General features: G+C 61.6%; 7 protein-coding genes across 7 annotated transcripts; 5 read left to right on the top strand and 2 right to left on the bottom strand.

Annotated features, from left to right (window-relative positions):
- Positions 1-342: 342 nt before the first annotated feature.
- On the top strand, positions 343-2132 carry RHTO_00024 (cystathionine beta-synthase; the record flags this gene model as incomplete). The annotated part of the gene is made up of 9 exons (XM_016413708.1): positions 343-489; positions 606-687; positions 753-807; positions 873-928; positions 988-1116; positions 1245-1510; positions 1593-1616; positions 1677-1900; positions 1970-2132. The coding sequence occupies 9 exons, from the start codon at positions 343-345 to the stop codon at positions 2130-2132; spliced, it is 1146 nt and encodes a 381-aa protein (XP_016276715.1).
- Positions 2133-2369: 237 nt separating this feature from the next.
- RHTO_00023 (prefoldin subunit 6) lies at positions 2370-3221 on the bottom strand (the record flags this gene model as incomplete). The annotated part of the gene is made up of 5 exons (XM_016413707.1): positions 2370-2456; positions 2563-2623; positions 2742-2866; positions 2951-3021; positions 3149-3221. The coding sequence occupies 5 exons, from the start codon at positions 3219-3221 to the stop codon at positions 2370-2372; spliced, it is 417 nt and encodes a 138-aa protein (XP_016276714.1).
- Positions 3222-3429: 208 nt separating this feature from the next.
- RHTO_00022 (uncharacterized protein) lies at positions 3430-6112 on the top strand (the record flags this gene model as incomplete). The annotated part of the gene is made up of 6 exons (XM_016413706.1): positions 3430-4315; positions 4376-4463; positions 4523-4636; positions 4700-4771; positions 4932-5361; positions 5417-6112. The coding sequence occupies 6 exons, from the start codon at positions 3430-3432 to the stop codon at positions 6110-6112; spliced, it is 2286 nt and encodes a 761-aa protein (XP_016276713.1).
- A 140-nt stretch (positions 6113-6252) lies between these two features.
- Positions 6253-7087, bottom strand: RHTO_00021 (methylated-DNA-[protein]-cysteine S-methyltransferase; the record flags this gene model as incomplete). Its single annotated transcript, XM_016413705.1, has 3 exons — positions 6253-6503; positions 6558-6645; positions 6737-7087. The coding sequence occupies 3 exons, from the start codon at positions 7085-7087 to the stop codon at positions 6253-6255; spliced, it is 690 nt and encodes a 229-aa protein (XP_016276712.1).
- Positions 7088-7180: 93 nt separating this feature from the next.
- Positions 7181-9178, top strand: RHTO_00020 (bifunctional polynucleotide phosphatase/kinase; the record flags this gene model as incomplete). Its single annotated transcript, XM_016413704.1, has 9 exons — positions 7181-7190; positions 7247-7543; positions 7610-7727; positions 7792-7991; positions 8054-8122; positions 8182-8298; positions 8356-8516; positions 8599-8929; positions 9009-9178. The coding sequence occupies 9 exons, from the start codon at positions 7181-7183 to the stop codon at positions 9176-9178; spliced, it is 1473 nt and encodes a 490-aa protein (XP_016276711.1).
- Positions 9179-9365: 187 nt separating this feature from the next.
- RHTO_00019 (autophagy-related protein 1010) lies at positions 9366-10729 on the top strand (the record flags this gene model as incomplete). Its single annotated transcript, XM_016413703.1, has 7 exons — positions 9366-9416; positions 9498-9534; positions 9590-9672; positions 9739-9831; positions 9890-10340; positions 10401-10513; positions 10574-10729. 7 exons carry the CDS (start codon positions 9366-9368, stop codon positions 10727-10729), a joined length of 984 nt encoding a protein of 327 aa, XP_016276710.1.
- Positions 10730-11119: 390 nt separating this feature from the next.
- Positions 11120-13443, top strand: RHTO_00018 (homogentisate 1,2-dioxygenase; the record flags this gene model as incomplete). The annotated part of the gene is made up of 14 exons (XM_016413702.1): positions 11120-11279; positions 11352-11389; positions 11457-11558; positions 11621-11850; positions 11911-12058; positions 12117-12236; positions 12293-12359; positions 12419-12448; positions 12506-12568; positions 12627-12718; positions 12779-12900; positions 12964-13049; positions 13115-13204; positions 13262-13443. The coding sequence occupies 14 exons, from the start codon at positions 11120-11122 to the stop codon at positions 13441-13443; spliced, it is 1530 nt and encodes a 509-aa protein (XP_016276709.1).
- Between the last annotated feature and the right edge of the window lie 258 nt (positions 13444-13701).

Below are 13701 nucleotides of genomic sequence, written 5' to 3'. Positions count from 1 at the left end.
CGTTCCCCAGCCAGCCTCTCCCGCTCTATATACTCGTGTGTGGTATCGTTCCAAGTTGTAATGGCTGTCGTCCAACATTTTCCATGGATCGTTGCTACTCGTCGACGGCGTGCCGCTTCGCTTGACCTTCTCGGGAACGAGCTTGCGGCGTCGCTCTTTCTCCTTTGCTGCTCTTGTTGACCGCGTTCATAAGCTTGCTAGGGTTACGGTAGAGACACAAGTTCGCACAGTGCTGCACGCCATCGAACACGCCAGCTCGTCCATCGCCGCACGCACCCCACATCTCCTCATCTCGTCCCGACCAACCTCGCGCTCTCACACGCCCTAGAAACGTCCTGAACGATGCAGACAGTCCCCATTCACGACTCGGCACTCAGCCTTATCGGACACACGCCGCTCGTCAGACTCGACCGTATCGCGCGCGAGGAAGGCCTCAGGTGTAACTTGTTGGCAAAGGTCGAGGGATTCAGCGCAGGCGGGAGCGTCAAGGTGCGTATCCAGTCGTCGTTCTCAGCTCGTCCGTGCACCCAGGACAGCGAAGGAGGAGGTTGGACGCTCGCGCAATGGGTCGCTCACCTTGCGCCATTCCCCTCTCTCTCGCGCAGGACCGTATCGCCCTCCGGATGGTCGAAGAAGCAGAGAAACAAGGCCGCTTGATCCCTGGCGTCTCGGTGCTCGTCGAACCCAGTGCGTTTCCCTCTCACTTTCCTCGAAGGACCGCGAGCTGACCTGGTGCGGGACGCCGTGCGAAGCGAGTGGGAATACGGGGATTGGACTGGCGCTTGTTGCGGCTGTCAAGGGCTACAGGTGCATCATTACGATGGCGAGTTCGAGTTTCTGAGCTCGGGGGAGGTCGAGGCTGACGCTGTGAGGGTCGCGCAGCCGGAGAAGATGAGCAAGGAGAAGTCTAACACGCTCAAAGCGCTCGGTGCGTTCCCCTTCCCTCTCGGTCAGGTAAGCCTGAAAGCTGATCAGGAGCGCGAGTAGGGGCCGAGATCTACCGGACACCGACAGAAGCGGCGTGGGACTCGCCTGAATCGCACATCAGCCTCGCGAAGAGAATTGTCGAGGAGACGCCGAACGCGGTCATGCTCGACCAGTACAATAACCCTGCCAGTGCGTTCGACAACTCTCGCGTGCGAGCAGCCTCGAGAAGCGGGCGCTGATGCGATGTTTACGCTTGCCAACCTTCCTAACCTCGCCTGCTTCCCCAACTCGTCGACTACGCTCTCGTCCGCCCGCAGACCCGGACGCCCACTACCACACCACCGCCCTCGAGATCCTCACCTCCCTCTCTCTCGTCCCCTCGACCCCCTCGCGCCCCTCCAGCGGCACAGTAGACGTCCTCGTCGCCGGCGCCGGGACAGGCGGGACCCTCACTGGTCTCTCGAGGCGCTTGAGGGAGGCGAATCCGGAGTTGGTCAGTTTGGGAGTGGATCCGGTGGGCAGTGTGCTGGCGAGACCGGAGAGTCTGAATGTTCTCAAGGAGGGGGAGAGCGCGATTTATAAGGTGCGTGGCAGGGCGACTGATGTGCGCGGCTCTGCCGGTAGTGCGGCGTGCTGACGCTGCAGGCGCCGTTTGTCGCCCACAGGTCGAAGGAACCGGCTACGACTTTGTGCGCTCTCCTCTCTTCCCTCTCCCCGCCTCCCCAGCTAACTGGTCTCCCTTCGCGCAGGTCCCCGCCGTCCTCTCCCACCCCAACGTAACCCACTGGCTCAAATCAACTGACACCGACTCCTTCGCCACCTGCAAGCGCCTCATCCGAACGGAAGGCTTGTTGGTAGGCGGCTCGTCGGGCGCTTCGGTGCATGCGGCGTTGAGGTGGTTGAAGAGCGAGGAAGGGTGGAGGGTTGCGGGTGGGAAGGAGGGGAAAAACGTGGTTGTTGTTTTGCCGGATTCGTGAGTTGGCTTCTCTTCTTCCCTCTCTTCCTCCCGTCGGGGTCGGGGCTGACGTAGGGCGATGAGCAGGATCCGTAACTACATCACCTCCTCCTGGCTCAACGACGACTCGCCCACCGCCACCGCAGACAAGTCCCACTCGGTCGCGACGGATTTGGGGGACGTCGATGCACTCGCGAGGAAGATGAGCGGGTTGGCGACGCCGCCGGATTCGGCGCATGGGGATGCGTAGATCAACCGATGAGCGAGGAGAGGAACCTTTGTGAGAAAGGTAGGGATGAAGGGAGGGATGGTTTAGACCTAGCTTTTTCTTTTGCTCCGCTGCTTTGACGTGTAAAACTGCCGCTGCGCTCTCGCTTCCACGCTCTTTCTCTCGCGCGAGACGCTGAGAGAATGGGAGAAAAGGAGGTTGCGTGATGTACAACAAGATGCGAAACGAAGGAGGAGTTCGAAGGGCGAGGCGGTGAGGTCAGGCTGCGATTGCTGCGGGACCGGCCGAGGGCGCGGCGCCTGAGGCTTGTAGTTGTTGTTGGTATTGGCCTTGGAGGTTGACGATCTGTGTAACGTCGAGCGTGTCAGTCTTTGCGCTAAACTCGACGATCCGAGTCTGCAGCCTTCGAGGAGGGGCAAAGGTCGGAACAACCGCATGAGACTGGACGTACCTCGACCTTTCGAGTTTCTAGCTTGGTCTCGAGGTCTTTCAGGTTCGTCTCGACGCGTTTGCTGTGCGGGCAGTTGGCGATGTCAGCAAGCTACCATTCCCCAACGCGTTGAACGGTGTGAGGACGCGAAAGCTTCTCTGCAACGTGACATTGCGTCGGAGGGAGAGGCAGCAACTCACATCTCGCCACCGATCCATTCCAATCGCTTGTCCACATTCTGCTTCGCCTCGTCCGGCTCCTGCTTCATCAGTATCGGCCCGACAAGCTTGAAGACGTTGTTCTTGAGCGTCAGGGCCGCGAGTTCCTGTGCACGCAGACTTCTCTCACATCAGCGCGACTGCTGAATGGGTAGAGCAGGAAGGAAGAAAAGAAGAGAGCGAGAGCGCACCTTCTTGACGCTCTCGTTCTCCGTCTTCTGGGCGTCGAGCCGTTGCCGCGCCTCGACAGCTTTTGCGTAGTCTACAGGTTGCGCGAATGGATGTCGGGCGAGGGTGAGCACCGGTCGAAAAGGGCAAGGGAACGAGCGGGTCAATTACTCGTCCTCAAGTCCCCCGCATTCCTCCAGTGAGCCACTCATCAGACGTACCAGTCTCCAGCTTCGAGTACGCTGAGCTCGCGGCCTGCAGCTTGGCCTCGAGCGCCGTGCCCGACGTTGACATGATGAGAATGGGCGAAGGGATGGGGAGAGGATCAGGAGAGTTGCGGGTTGGTCGAACGGGCGCTGAAGCTTTGAGAGGGTCGCCTGGGCACGGTCAACGGCCAATCTAGCGCGTACAAGCGCGAGGTTGTCAAGGTGGAGAGACCAACCCTCGCATCGCTGACCTCGCTCATCCTTGTCGCTCCAGTCGCGCGTTCGGCTGCGCTTGCATGTTCGGCAGGGTTGCAGGACGCCTGTTAGGAGGCGCATTCGGCTCGTCCTCGCCCGCACGCCAGCCCGACGCCGACTCTCCCGCTTCAATCAACCTCGGGGCGACTTCGACGACGACTGCGCAGATGGCTGGTGCGAGCGGGTCTGGGCGCGCGAATAGGACTGCTGGAGGCAGCGGCAGTGACGGCGGGGCGGCAAGGAACTCGCTTGAACTGGAGGGAACGGTCAACCCCGCAGACACCCTCGCTTTGCCTGGAGCTGGATCGGGGGACGACACGGAGGGGCGTTTGAAGAAGGAAAGACGGAAGAAAAGGAAGGCGGAGCGGAAGATGAAAAAGCAGGCTGCGCTTGAACAGAATGGCGAGGAGATGCAGGTTGAGGAGGACGGAATCTTGGATATCGGCGAGCTCCCCTCCGCTTCAGACGACAGCGACTGCAAAGACGACTCGGAGGAGGAGCGCAAGCTGCCGAACCGACGCTCGCTACTGATCCGCTTGACCTCGCCAAACACCCCTTCCGGCGCGCGACTGTCGTCCTTGCGCAAGAAACGCCCGCGCAAGTCGGTTACTCCCGAATTCGCCAGCGACGATTCGCCGAGACCTGCGAAGCGCAAGAAGGCGGAGGACGGACTGGCGAGCGAGGAGGAGCGGGCAGACGCGGCCGGCGGTTCTGGAAAGGGAAAGGGCAAGGGAGGGAATCTCGCTACCAAGGGCCGGCGCAGTGAGCGGGTCGCTGGCGGAAGTGACCCGCAGCAGGCGCTGCTCGTAACGCCTCCCAGAAGCGAGGAGTCGGACGCGGAACCGGAGGAACCGGTCGACTTAAGGGCGAAGGACATCAAGGACTTGCAGAACCCGCACTTGAGTCGCGACTACAAGAAGCTCAGCTGTGCGTTCGCTCTTCGATTCCGTACTCTCGCCTCAAGCTAACCGTCAATCTCGCGCGCAGTGGGTTATAACGCGTCCATCAGGATTGGCGAGATCATCGAGCTGCAGCGGACGAGCGGGCGCTGGCTGGGCGCTGTCGAACAGATTCGGTCAGTCCAGCTACGCTCCTTCGTCGTCTTTACGCCAGCTGACGGAGGCGCACCAACAGAGCCCTCACAAGCGACCTCTCGCTGACCGGCGGGCGTCCGCAGGCTACCGGCGTGTCGCTGCAGATCTCGTGGCTCTACTCGAGAGAAGACCTTCTCGGGTTGAACCTGCCCAAGTGAGCCAGCTCGTGCTGCTCGCGATTGCGGCTGTTCTGCGCTGACGCCTCTTTACCGTTCAGCGCGGACGCCTGGCAAGTACCAAGTGCGATCATGGGCCCGAGCGAGCGCGTCAAGACGAGCCACAAGGACTGGTACCACCACACTTGGCTGAAGTCTTGAAGTGCGTCCCGACCCTCTTTCCGCGCTTGAGCCGTACTGACGTGTCATGCCCTTCGCGTAGACTCGGAACTGTACGCCTTCGACTCAATCGCGCCGGTTCGTGCGCGCGAACCAACACTTTCGCTCACGCAGCGTCTACCTTTTCGACGACTCGTACCCAGCCGAACCGCCTAACGGCGACACCTCCCCTCATCCTCTTTGCCCATACCGCACCGACACCCTCATCAACTTGACGCCCTCAGGCTACGCTGTCCCCGCCCTCTCGACCCCGACCTCCACCTCAAGACACGCCTTCCACTCCCAGACGCAGGTCCCGCCCTACTTTTTCGGCGTCTCGGCCATCTCGCCCTTCGAAGACGAGGAGCGACCGCTGAGACTCCACGGCGGGAGGGACGGCGTACCGCAGGTCCCGTACGTTCGGACGGCGTTCGCGTTCGAGCCGCACTTTGAACACAACAGCGATGAGGAGGACATAGAGAGCGAGGCGGGCAGTGTCTCGGCGAGCGCGAAGAAGAAGGGCAAGCGGAAGAGCAAGCGGCGGGAGAAGAAGGTCTGGCCAATGGTGCGTCCGGTTCTTTCGCAGAACACCTTCTCCCGCCTGACTCGTCGTCCCGCAGCAATTCGTCCCGCACTCCACCGACGACGATCCGTACAATCCTCGCTGCGCCCAGCATTTTTCGCGCGCAGCCGGCATGTGGTTCAACGTCGACGACCTCCTCAAGGCGAAAAAGTACCGCAAGGTCAAGTCCGGCAAGGCCGCAAGCAGCGCGCCGTCGGACAAGGCCAACACGCATTCTTTCACGTTTGAATTGCCCGAACGCACCGCCTCGCGCTTGTCGAAGCACACCTCGACGTCCGAGTCTGCCACCGCCTCGTCCTCGACCGACGACTTCAACCCTCGCAACGCCTCTGTGCCCGAAGTGATGGCCCGCCTTGCCCAGCTCGCCGACTCGAAGATTGTCCGCGGCGGCGCATTCGGCTTGACGGGTAACGCATACCTCGTCACCCGCGCGGAGAACATTGCCCACCTCCTTGACATCGTCGAGAGCGACATCGGGCTCAGGGTGCAGAAGTCGCAGATGGACATGGTTGAACGCGAGGGATGGAGGGCGTCGTCGAGCGATCGCGCCAACTTGCTGGGCGAGGGACGCTTGTTGTTGGAGGCTGCGCAGGCTTGGAGGGACGAGGTCGACCGCAGGGTCAAGGGCGTGCAGGAGGGCAAGGGGCTCGCGATGGAGTGGAGGCGGACTGGGGACGAGAAGCTGCCCAGCGGGTGCGAGTGGATCTGCCCAAAGTCGGGCAAGGCGATTTGAGGGGAGGAAGTCTTGGTCTGTACGCTGTTTGTGCTGTACTCTCGGTGCTATCTTATCTTAGTTCACAACGACAAGATTAATAGCACGGAACAACAGCTCGAACGCAAGTACTGAGTCAGAGAAAGAGCGAGACCGCGCACTCACGCCTTCTTCCCATCCCAAAGCTTCGACTTGTCCTTCAGGTACCCCTTCGAATCAAACTCGACCCCCTCCCTCCTTAGCAACTCAATCTTCTCGCCCGTCTTCTTGCCCTCTCCCGCCTGCTTCGCGCCCGCACTCTTGTTCTTGCCCGTCCATTCGCCGCAGAACCCGCCGATGAAGAGCGTCGAGGCGATTATGCGGTGGCAGGGGACGTAGGGTGCGAAGGGGTTCGAGCGGAGGGCGGAGCCGACTGCAGGATAGGGGATCAGCGAGGAAGGGAGAAGAAAAGGGGAAGATTGCGGACCTGCGCGAGGGGAGGAGGCGAGGAGCGACGCGAGTTGGCCGTAGGTCGAGACGCGGCCTTCCGGGATGGTCAAGAGGAGATCGTAGAGCTGTGCGCAGCAAGAGGTTTCGGAAGGACAAACATGTCGGGAGAAGCGTCAGCCAAACGAGCCCGGAAACCGCTACAGACGAGCGGCGCACCTTCCATTGGAACGCCGTCACTTTCTCCGCCGCCTTGCGCTCCCCTTCTCGTGCCGCAGGACGAACGAAAGCCAGCCTGTCTGCCGCCGAGAGCGGGAACGGCGGAGGAACCCTCCCAATCACGAACGTCGCCGCATCCGCATCCTCATCCCGCTTTGAGGCCCCCTGCTTCTCTGCCTTGACCCTAGCACTGCGCTCATCACGCTCCACCTTGTTGTACGGCAGCAGCGCGTCGAGGGGGACTTGTTTAACGCGAGGATGCTTGCCGGACGAGGGGGAGGTGGCAGCCAATGTCGGCGGTTCGAGCGAGTCGGGCGCGTCGTCGAGCTTAATGACAGTCACTTTGGGCATCGTAGCAAGCACAACACAGCGGATTTGAGCGAGTCGAAGTGAATGTCAATGGCGAAGAGGTCAATTTGGCGGGTTCGCTCACGAATGCTCGCCATGGCTCAGCGTGAGTGCGCGTGAACGTGTTAGTAGGCTCTACTGACACTCTTTGAGGATGTACAGACGCGGCAAAACGCCTCAAGGTCGACCTCGACCTCACCGTCGCCTCCTCATCGCTCACAACCTCGACGACGCGACACAGCTCGAGGACGACGACGAGCGCGCGCACGAGCACCGCCAGCACGACCGTAACCGCTACTGCTACCTCTCCAGCGCCCAGACTCGCATCTATCTTCGCTCCGTCCGCGCCGAGCAAGGGCAAGTGGTGCAAGAACCTCGGAGGAAGCGATAAGGGCAAGATGGGTTGCGGGCACTACGTGTGGGGCCAGCCAAAGGGCAGTGCAAAGGTGGCAGCCTTCGGTGCGTTCGTCGCGGCATGACGGAGCTGTTCTGCCGGTTGACCTCTTCGACCACATCTTCGAGCAGACTTGGACGGCGTGGTGATCAAGACTCCGAGCGGACGTGTCGTTGCGAAGGATCAGAATGACTGGGGCTTTTGGGCGACACAAGTCTCGCGCAGGATCCGCGAGCTTCACCAGCAAGGGTGCGTCCTCGTCTTGTTCCTCCTCTCTCCTTCACCTGCCCAGCTCACTCATTCCTCGCCGCAGATACGCCATCGTCATCCTCACGAACCAAGCGCTGAACGAGTCGAGCAAGATCGTCTTCAAAGCCAAGCTCCCGCTCATCTGCAGCGCGCTGGACGTCCCGCTGCACACTTTCGCAGCCTGGGGTCGCGACGAATACAGGAAGCCGGCGCCGGGCATGTGGAAAGCGTATGTCGAGCAATTCAACGAGGGCATCGCGATCGGTGAGCGCGCGTTCCGTTTTCGCTTGCCGGACAGCGAGTTTGACCTCTCCTCGCTTGCACAGACTATACCGACTCGTTCTTCGTTGGCGACGCGGCTGGCAGGCCCGGCGACCATAACGACTCGGACCGGAGTGAGTCTCGTCCACCCTTGTCCTCCTTCGCGCCATCTGACCGCTTCTTCGTTCCGCAGAGCTCGCCATCAACTGCGGCCTGCGCTTTTTCACGCCCGAGGAGTTTTTTCTCGGCGCGCCGGTGAGCCAGAACTGGTCGCTCACCGGCTGGGACCCCTCGACCTACGACCACAACGGTGCGTCTCAACCTCATTCTCCCTGTTACCCCGCCTGACCCGTCTCTCGCTCCGCAGCCCCGCTCTACTCGCCCGCCTCTTCGCCGCTCCTCCCCCGCCGCCTGTCCGAATTCGACCAGGAGCAGCCGCCTGAAGTCATCGTCTTCGTTGGATACCCTGGCTCGGGCAAGACCAGCTTCTTCAAGAAGCATTTCGAGCCGAAGGGTTACATCCATGTCGTACGTTCGTGTCGTTGTAATGCGCGCCATGATCTGTGCTGACGGTCTTGTCCCCGCTTGACATTGACGCGTCGTTCTACAGAACCAGGACACGCTCAAGACGCGCGATGCCTGCGTCCGCCTCGTCCGCAAATGCCTCTCTTCGACTCCGCCCAAGAACTGCGTCGTCGACAACACCTCTCCCGCCTCGTCTACCCGCGCCGAGTACATCTCGCTCATCCGCTCCGAATTTCCCGACGTCAAGATTCGCTGCTTCCACTTCACGGCTGGCGTCGAGCTTGCGATGCATAACAGCGTGTACAGAGCGTTGTATGATGCGGCTGACAAGGGGAACGGGAAGAAGAGGGAGGTGTTGCCGGAGATTGCGTTCAGCTCGTTCAGGAGCAGGTTTGAGATGCCGACGCTCGCTGAAGGTGCGTGCGGGCGTCCTCGTCTTGGCTGAACTGTCGCAGTCGCTGACGCTCTGCCTTCATATGACGGGCCTCGTCACAGGCTTTGACGAGCTGAAGCGCATCAACTTCAAGTTCGACGGGACGCCCGCACAACTCGCCAACTGGCAGCAGTGGCTCGCCGACATCTACCCCCACTCGGCGCGCGGTATCACCAAGCCCAAGACCTCGTCCTCGTCTTCCGGCAACTCGAAGAAGCGCGGTCGCAAGTGAACGAGGAGGAGGGAGACTTGGCTCCCCTTGATCCAGATACCCACCGCTTGTTCCGTTCCGCTCGCATTGCCTTGCTTGTTGTTTACTCTATACGCTCGCTCTCTGCAACATCGCATACGCCTTTCCAGTTGTTCCTACGTTGGCGAGCCCACACGTTCACGCTCTTCCTCCTTCTCCTCACACCACAATGGCTTCCGCTGCTCCTGCCGCCAAGCTGGAGGTCTTCCAGGCGTCTATCGTGCGCTCTCAAGCTGCTAGTCGCGCTCGCCGCCCCTACGACTGACCCGTTCTCCTTCCCCACATCCTCATCGCTCGACAGGCTGTCGAACGTTCCTACGTCCGCGAGGTCGCGCGGGGTGCGTATAAAGCATCTCTAGATCTTTCAAACCCCGGCTGAATCCGCCTCGGCAGCCGTCCTCTTCACCATCCTCTTTCATCGAGTGCTCGGGACCCTCTCGAAACCGTCAACTCTCGAGGTCTGTGGCGTGACTTTCGTGCGTCGCTTCGTGCCTGTTCATCCAGCCATACTTGCTGACGCTGCACTGGCTCTCCGGGAACAGCCCGCACCAGCGGAGCGCGAGTTGGAGGAACTGGTCGAAAGGAAGGTTGACTTGCTTGTCAAGGCACTGTCGGGCGAAGGGAGGACCGCAAAGGTGCGCCGCAGGATTATTGACACAGCACAAGCCGCAGCTAACCCCCTCGTCCCGGCAGCTCTTCGTCACGCTCTACCCGACTCCGCTTCCCGCCCTTCCTCCCTCTCAACGACCTCGCCAGCGCCCCTCAACTCCCTCTGCTACTTCCCGCTCTGCATCACCAAGTACAGCAGACGCCCCCTCCTCCTCTCGCAGTCCTACGCGCCCTGCCTCGGCTTCTGCAGCTCGAAGACACGCCTCGTCAATCGCGCAGGCGGCTCCAGCGGCCGTCACGTCTGCCCTCGGATGGTTCTCTGCGTCTGCAAGGGCCGCGCTGGGTGGCGGAGAAGCAGCGGGCGAAGCGGAAGGAGCGAAAGATGAAGCGCAGGAGGAGGAGGTTCGCATGGTCGAGGCTTTGAAGGCGCAGGGTCGGACCGCGTGGGAGGGATGGTGCGTCGAGTTTGAGGTTCTCAGCGACGCCGTTGGAATGGGCGGAACGAGGTCTAGAAGGTCTACGGCGACGGAAGAGCGTGAGCAACCGTACCCTCTCGTGCTTCTTTTACGCCGCTGATCCCCCTCGCGGTCCGCAGGTCTTCGCACCCAGCTCAACGACTTTTTGCTACGCTCCCTGCACTTCACAATGACCAAGACGTCGCACATCCCGCCCATCACGACCGCCGAGTTGATGCCTTACGGAGTCGTCGTGCGTCTCGCCTTCCATTCGCCCTACGCTCCTTCTCCGGACTCACCACGCAGACAACAGGTCCTCGTCGACCCTGTCACGCCGCCGTTCGCCGTCCCCAAGCCCGTCATCGCCGACCTCAAGACCTTTCCGGCACTGCACCGCGCGCTCGTCTCGCCAGCGGGTGAGAAGACGGTAGAGGCGCTGCGGGCTGCGAGTGTTGGTGCGCGGTGGTGAGACTGCTGGTGAGTGAGGTCCTTTCCAGCATGAAGCGATGGGGGGCGGTGGGGCTTGGCGGCAAGTGATGAGGGGAGGAGCGGGTTGGCGCTAGCGGGAGAGGTCCGCGGGCGCCGGCTGACTTTCTTCTTCGCCATCCGTCATGTACACAGACAGCTCAGCAGCGAAACAAGCTGTCGACGAGCCGCATCAGCCGTGCCCTTCTCTCGCGTCGTCGGCCCCCTGTATCCGGAGCGCATCACCCTTCGGGACAACAGATCCGGCGCGCACTCCACTGCTTTCCTCCGCACCCCGCCTGCATCTTCCCGGCGCCCTCTCCCTCGTCCTCCTGCACTCCTGTCGCTCAACCGACACCCTCAAACAAGTCTACACGAGACCCTCTCAACAGCGATGTCGACCACCGCTACCGCCCAGGGCGCCTACGCCATCCACCCTCTCAAGGCCGGCCGCGCCGCCGACCCGTACACCTACCAGGTCGGCTTCGGAAACGCCTTTGCCAGCGAGGCTGTCCCGGAGACCCTCCCTGTCGGCCAAAATTCGCCCCAGAAGAGTGCGTCGCGAGAGTTGGCTCTTCCGCTTCGTTGCGCCCGGCTGACGTTTTCGCTTGTTCCGCGGTACGCAGACAAGTTCGGCCTCTATGCTGAGCAGGTCACGGCGACTGTGAGTCCAGTCTAGACCGTGGACGGGAAACGAACGCGCGGCTGACGATTACGTTCGTTGCGCCCAGTCCTTCGTAGCTCCCCGTCACTCGAACCAGAAGCTCTGGCTCTACCGCATGCGCCCTTCGGTCGCCCACCAGGGCTTTGTTCGCATCCCCGACAACAAGGACGTGAGCCGCTTGCGTTCCGCTTCCTCCGCGATACGCCCGCTGACCTTCGCCTCGTCCCGCAGCTCTGCTCCGAGTTCTCGACCTCCAACCCGCGCTGCTCCGTCTCGCCTACCCAGATCGCATGGCGTCCTTTCCCTCTCCCCAAGGACAGCGAGAAGGTCAACTTTGTCCAGGGCATGAAGACCGTCGCCGGCCAGGGCTCGCCGGAATCCGCTTCCGGACTCGCTATCCACATGTACCTCGCCAACGCGTCGATGGACAAGGAGGCGTTTATCAACAACGACGGTGATATGTGCGTTCGACGAGCTGCCTTGTCTCGAGCCGAGCTGACCCTCTTTCTTCGACTCCTCAGGCTCATTGTCCCCCAGCAGGGTCGCCTCGACATCCAGACCGAGCTCGGCCACCTCATGGTCTCTCCCGGCGAGATCTGCGTCATTCAGCGCGGTCTCCGCTTCAAGGTCAAGCTCCCGGACGGCCCTTCGCGCGGCTACATCCAGGAGGTGCGCCCGCTGTCCTCTTTGCCCTCGCTCTCTCACTGATCGATCCTTGTCCGCACAGATATTCGGCACCCACTACAAGCTCCCCGAGCTCGGCCCGCTCGGCGCCAACGGTCTCGCCAACCCCCGCGACTTCGAGCACCCCGTTGCCTCGTTCGAGATCGACCAGTCCGGCTGGCTCGTAAGGCTCGCTTATGACTCGCACACTAAGAAAACGATTGACGATTTGGCGCGCAGATCACCTACAAGTTGATGGGCACCCTCTGGGCTTGCTCGCAGGAGCATTCGCCGTTCGACGTTGTCGGTGCGTCCTGTCTCTTTGCACCATTGCTCTCCACAACGCTGACCCCTCTCAATCTGCAGCGTGGCACGGCAACTACGTCCCGTACAAGTGTGAGTTGTCGTCGCCCATTCCGTGCGAGGACGATGCTGACCTGCTTCGCTGCGCAGACGACCTCTCGCGCTTCTGCGGCGTCGGCTCCATCACCTTCGACCACATCGACCCCTCCATCTGTGCGTTGAGTCGTTCATCCCGATCCTGCACATTGACTGACGAGAGATGACTTGGTAGTCTGCGTCCTCACCGCCGACTCGGACACGCCCGGAACCCCTCTCGCCGACTTCCTCCTCTTCCACCCCCGCTGGGACGTGGCCTCGCACACTGTGAGTCACCCCCACCTGCCCGTCCCCTCCTTCCGTCGCTGACACGCCTTGTTCGCACAGTTCCGCCCGCCTTACATGCACCGCAACTCGGCTAGTGAGGTCATGGCGCTCATCAAGGGCGGCTACGGAGGACGCTCGGACGACTTCCAGCCCGGCGGCATGTCGTACGAGTGCGGCTTCACGTCAGTCGCTTTCTCCCCCTCCTTCATCCCTAGTGCCAAAACTGATGCTAGCCTCGCACACAGCCCCCACGGTGTTGACTACGAGACCTGGAAGGCCGCTACGGAAATGTCGCAGGAAGGCGCGCAGTGGATCAGCGACGGAACCTACGGTGCGTCTCCTCGTCGTCGAGATTTCCCTTCCTCCCGTGCTGACGATGCGCGCCCCGCTTCTCAGCCGTCATGTTCGAGACGAGCCGCATGCTCCTCTTGACCGACTACGCGACCGAGCGCGCCGGCACGATCCACTACCACGAGCCGAAGATGTGTACGTCCCGCTCCTCTCCTTGCTCCTCACGCCTTCCTGACCCCTTCGCGTCCACAGGGGACCCTCTCGAGGCCGAGTTTATCGAGCGCCTGTCGGAGGTCAACGAGCACTTGGCCAAGCACGGCTTGCCCGCGCTCTCGGCAGGAAATGCGACTCGCGGAAACCAGGGCCTGCCCCGTCGAACGGTCGCTGGCGAGTCGGCGATGGAGGGTTCGGAAGAGCACGCGAACGGCCACTAGATTCAGTTGCACTACTGTTGTTCCCTAGGTCTCATTTTGTAGGATCCCTCGCTTCCCGTTCGTCGTTTCCCTTGCATTTGGTCAATTCTCGTTCGTGTCCTACTCCTTGCGCACGGTCATGCGAGCGTATCGAGCCCTGTCGAGTTGTAGCAGCCTTGAGCAGCGAGTGTACGCACCTGGCTTGACCTTCTCAACCTTACCTCTCTCGCTGCGCTGCCGGCTTCTCTCCTTCTTTCGACGCTTCTCAATGCCGCCACA

This window comes from Rhodotorula toruloides (genome assembly GCF_000320785.1).
Source record: "Rhodotorula toruloides NP11 unplaced genomic scaffold Scaffold1, whole genome shotgun sequence".
Classification (NCBI taxonomy): Eukaryota; Fungi; Basidiomycota; class Microbotryomycetes; order Sporidiobolales; family Sporidiobolaceae; genus Rhodotorula; species Rhodotorula toruloides.
Note: the sequence above shows the minus strand (reverse complement) of the source record. Positions and strands in the feature narration are given on the sequence as shown.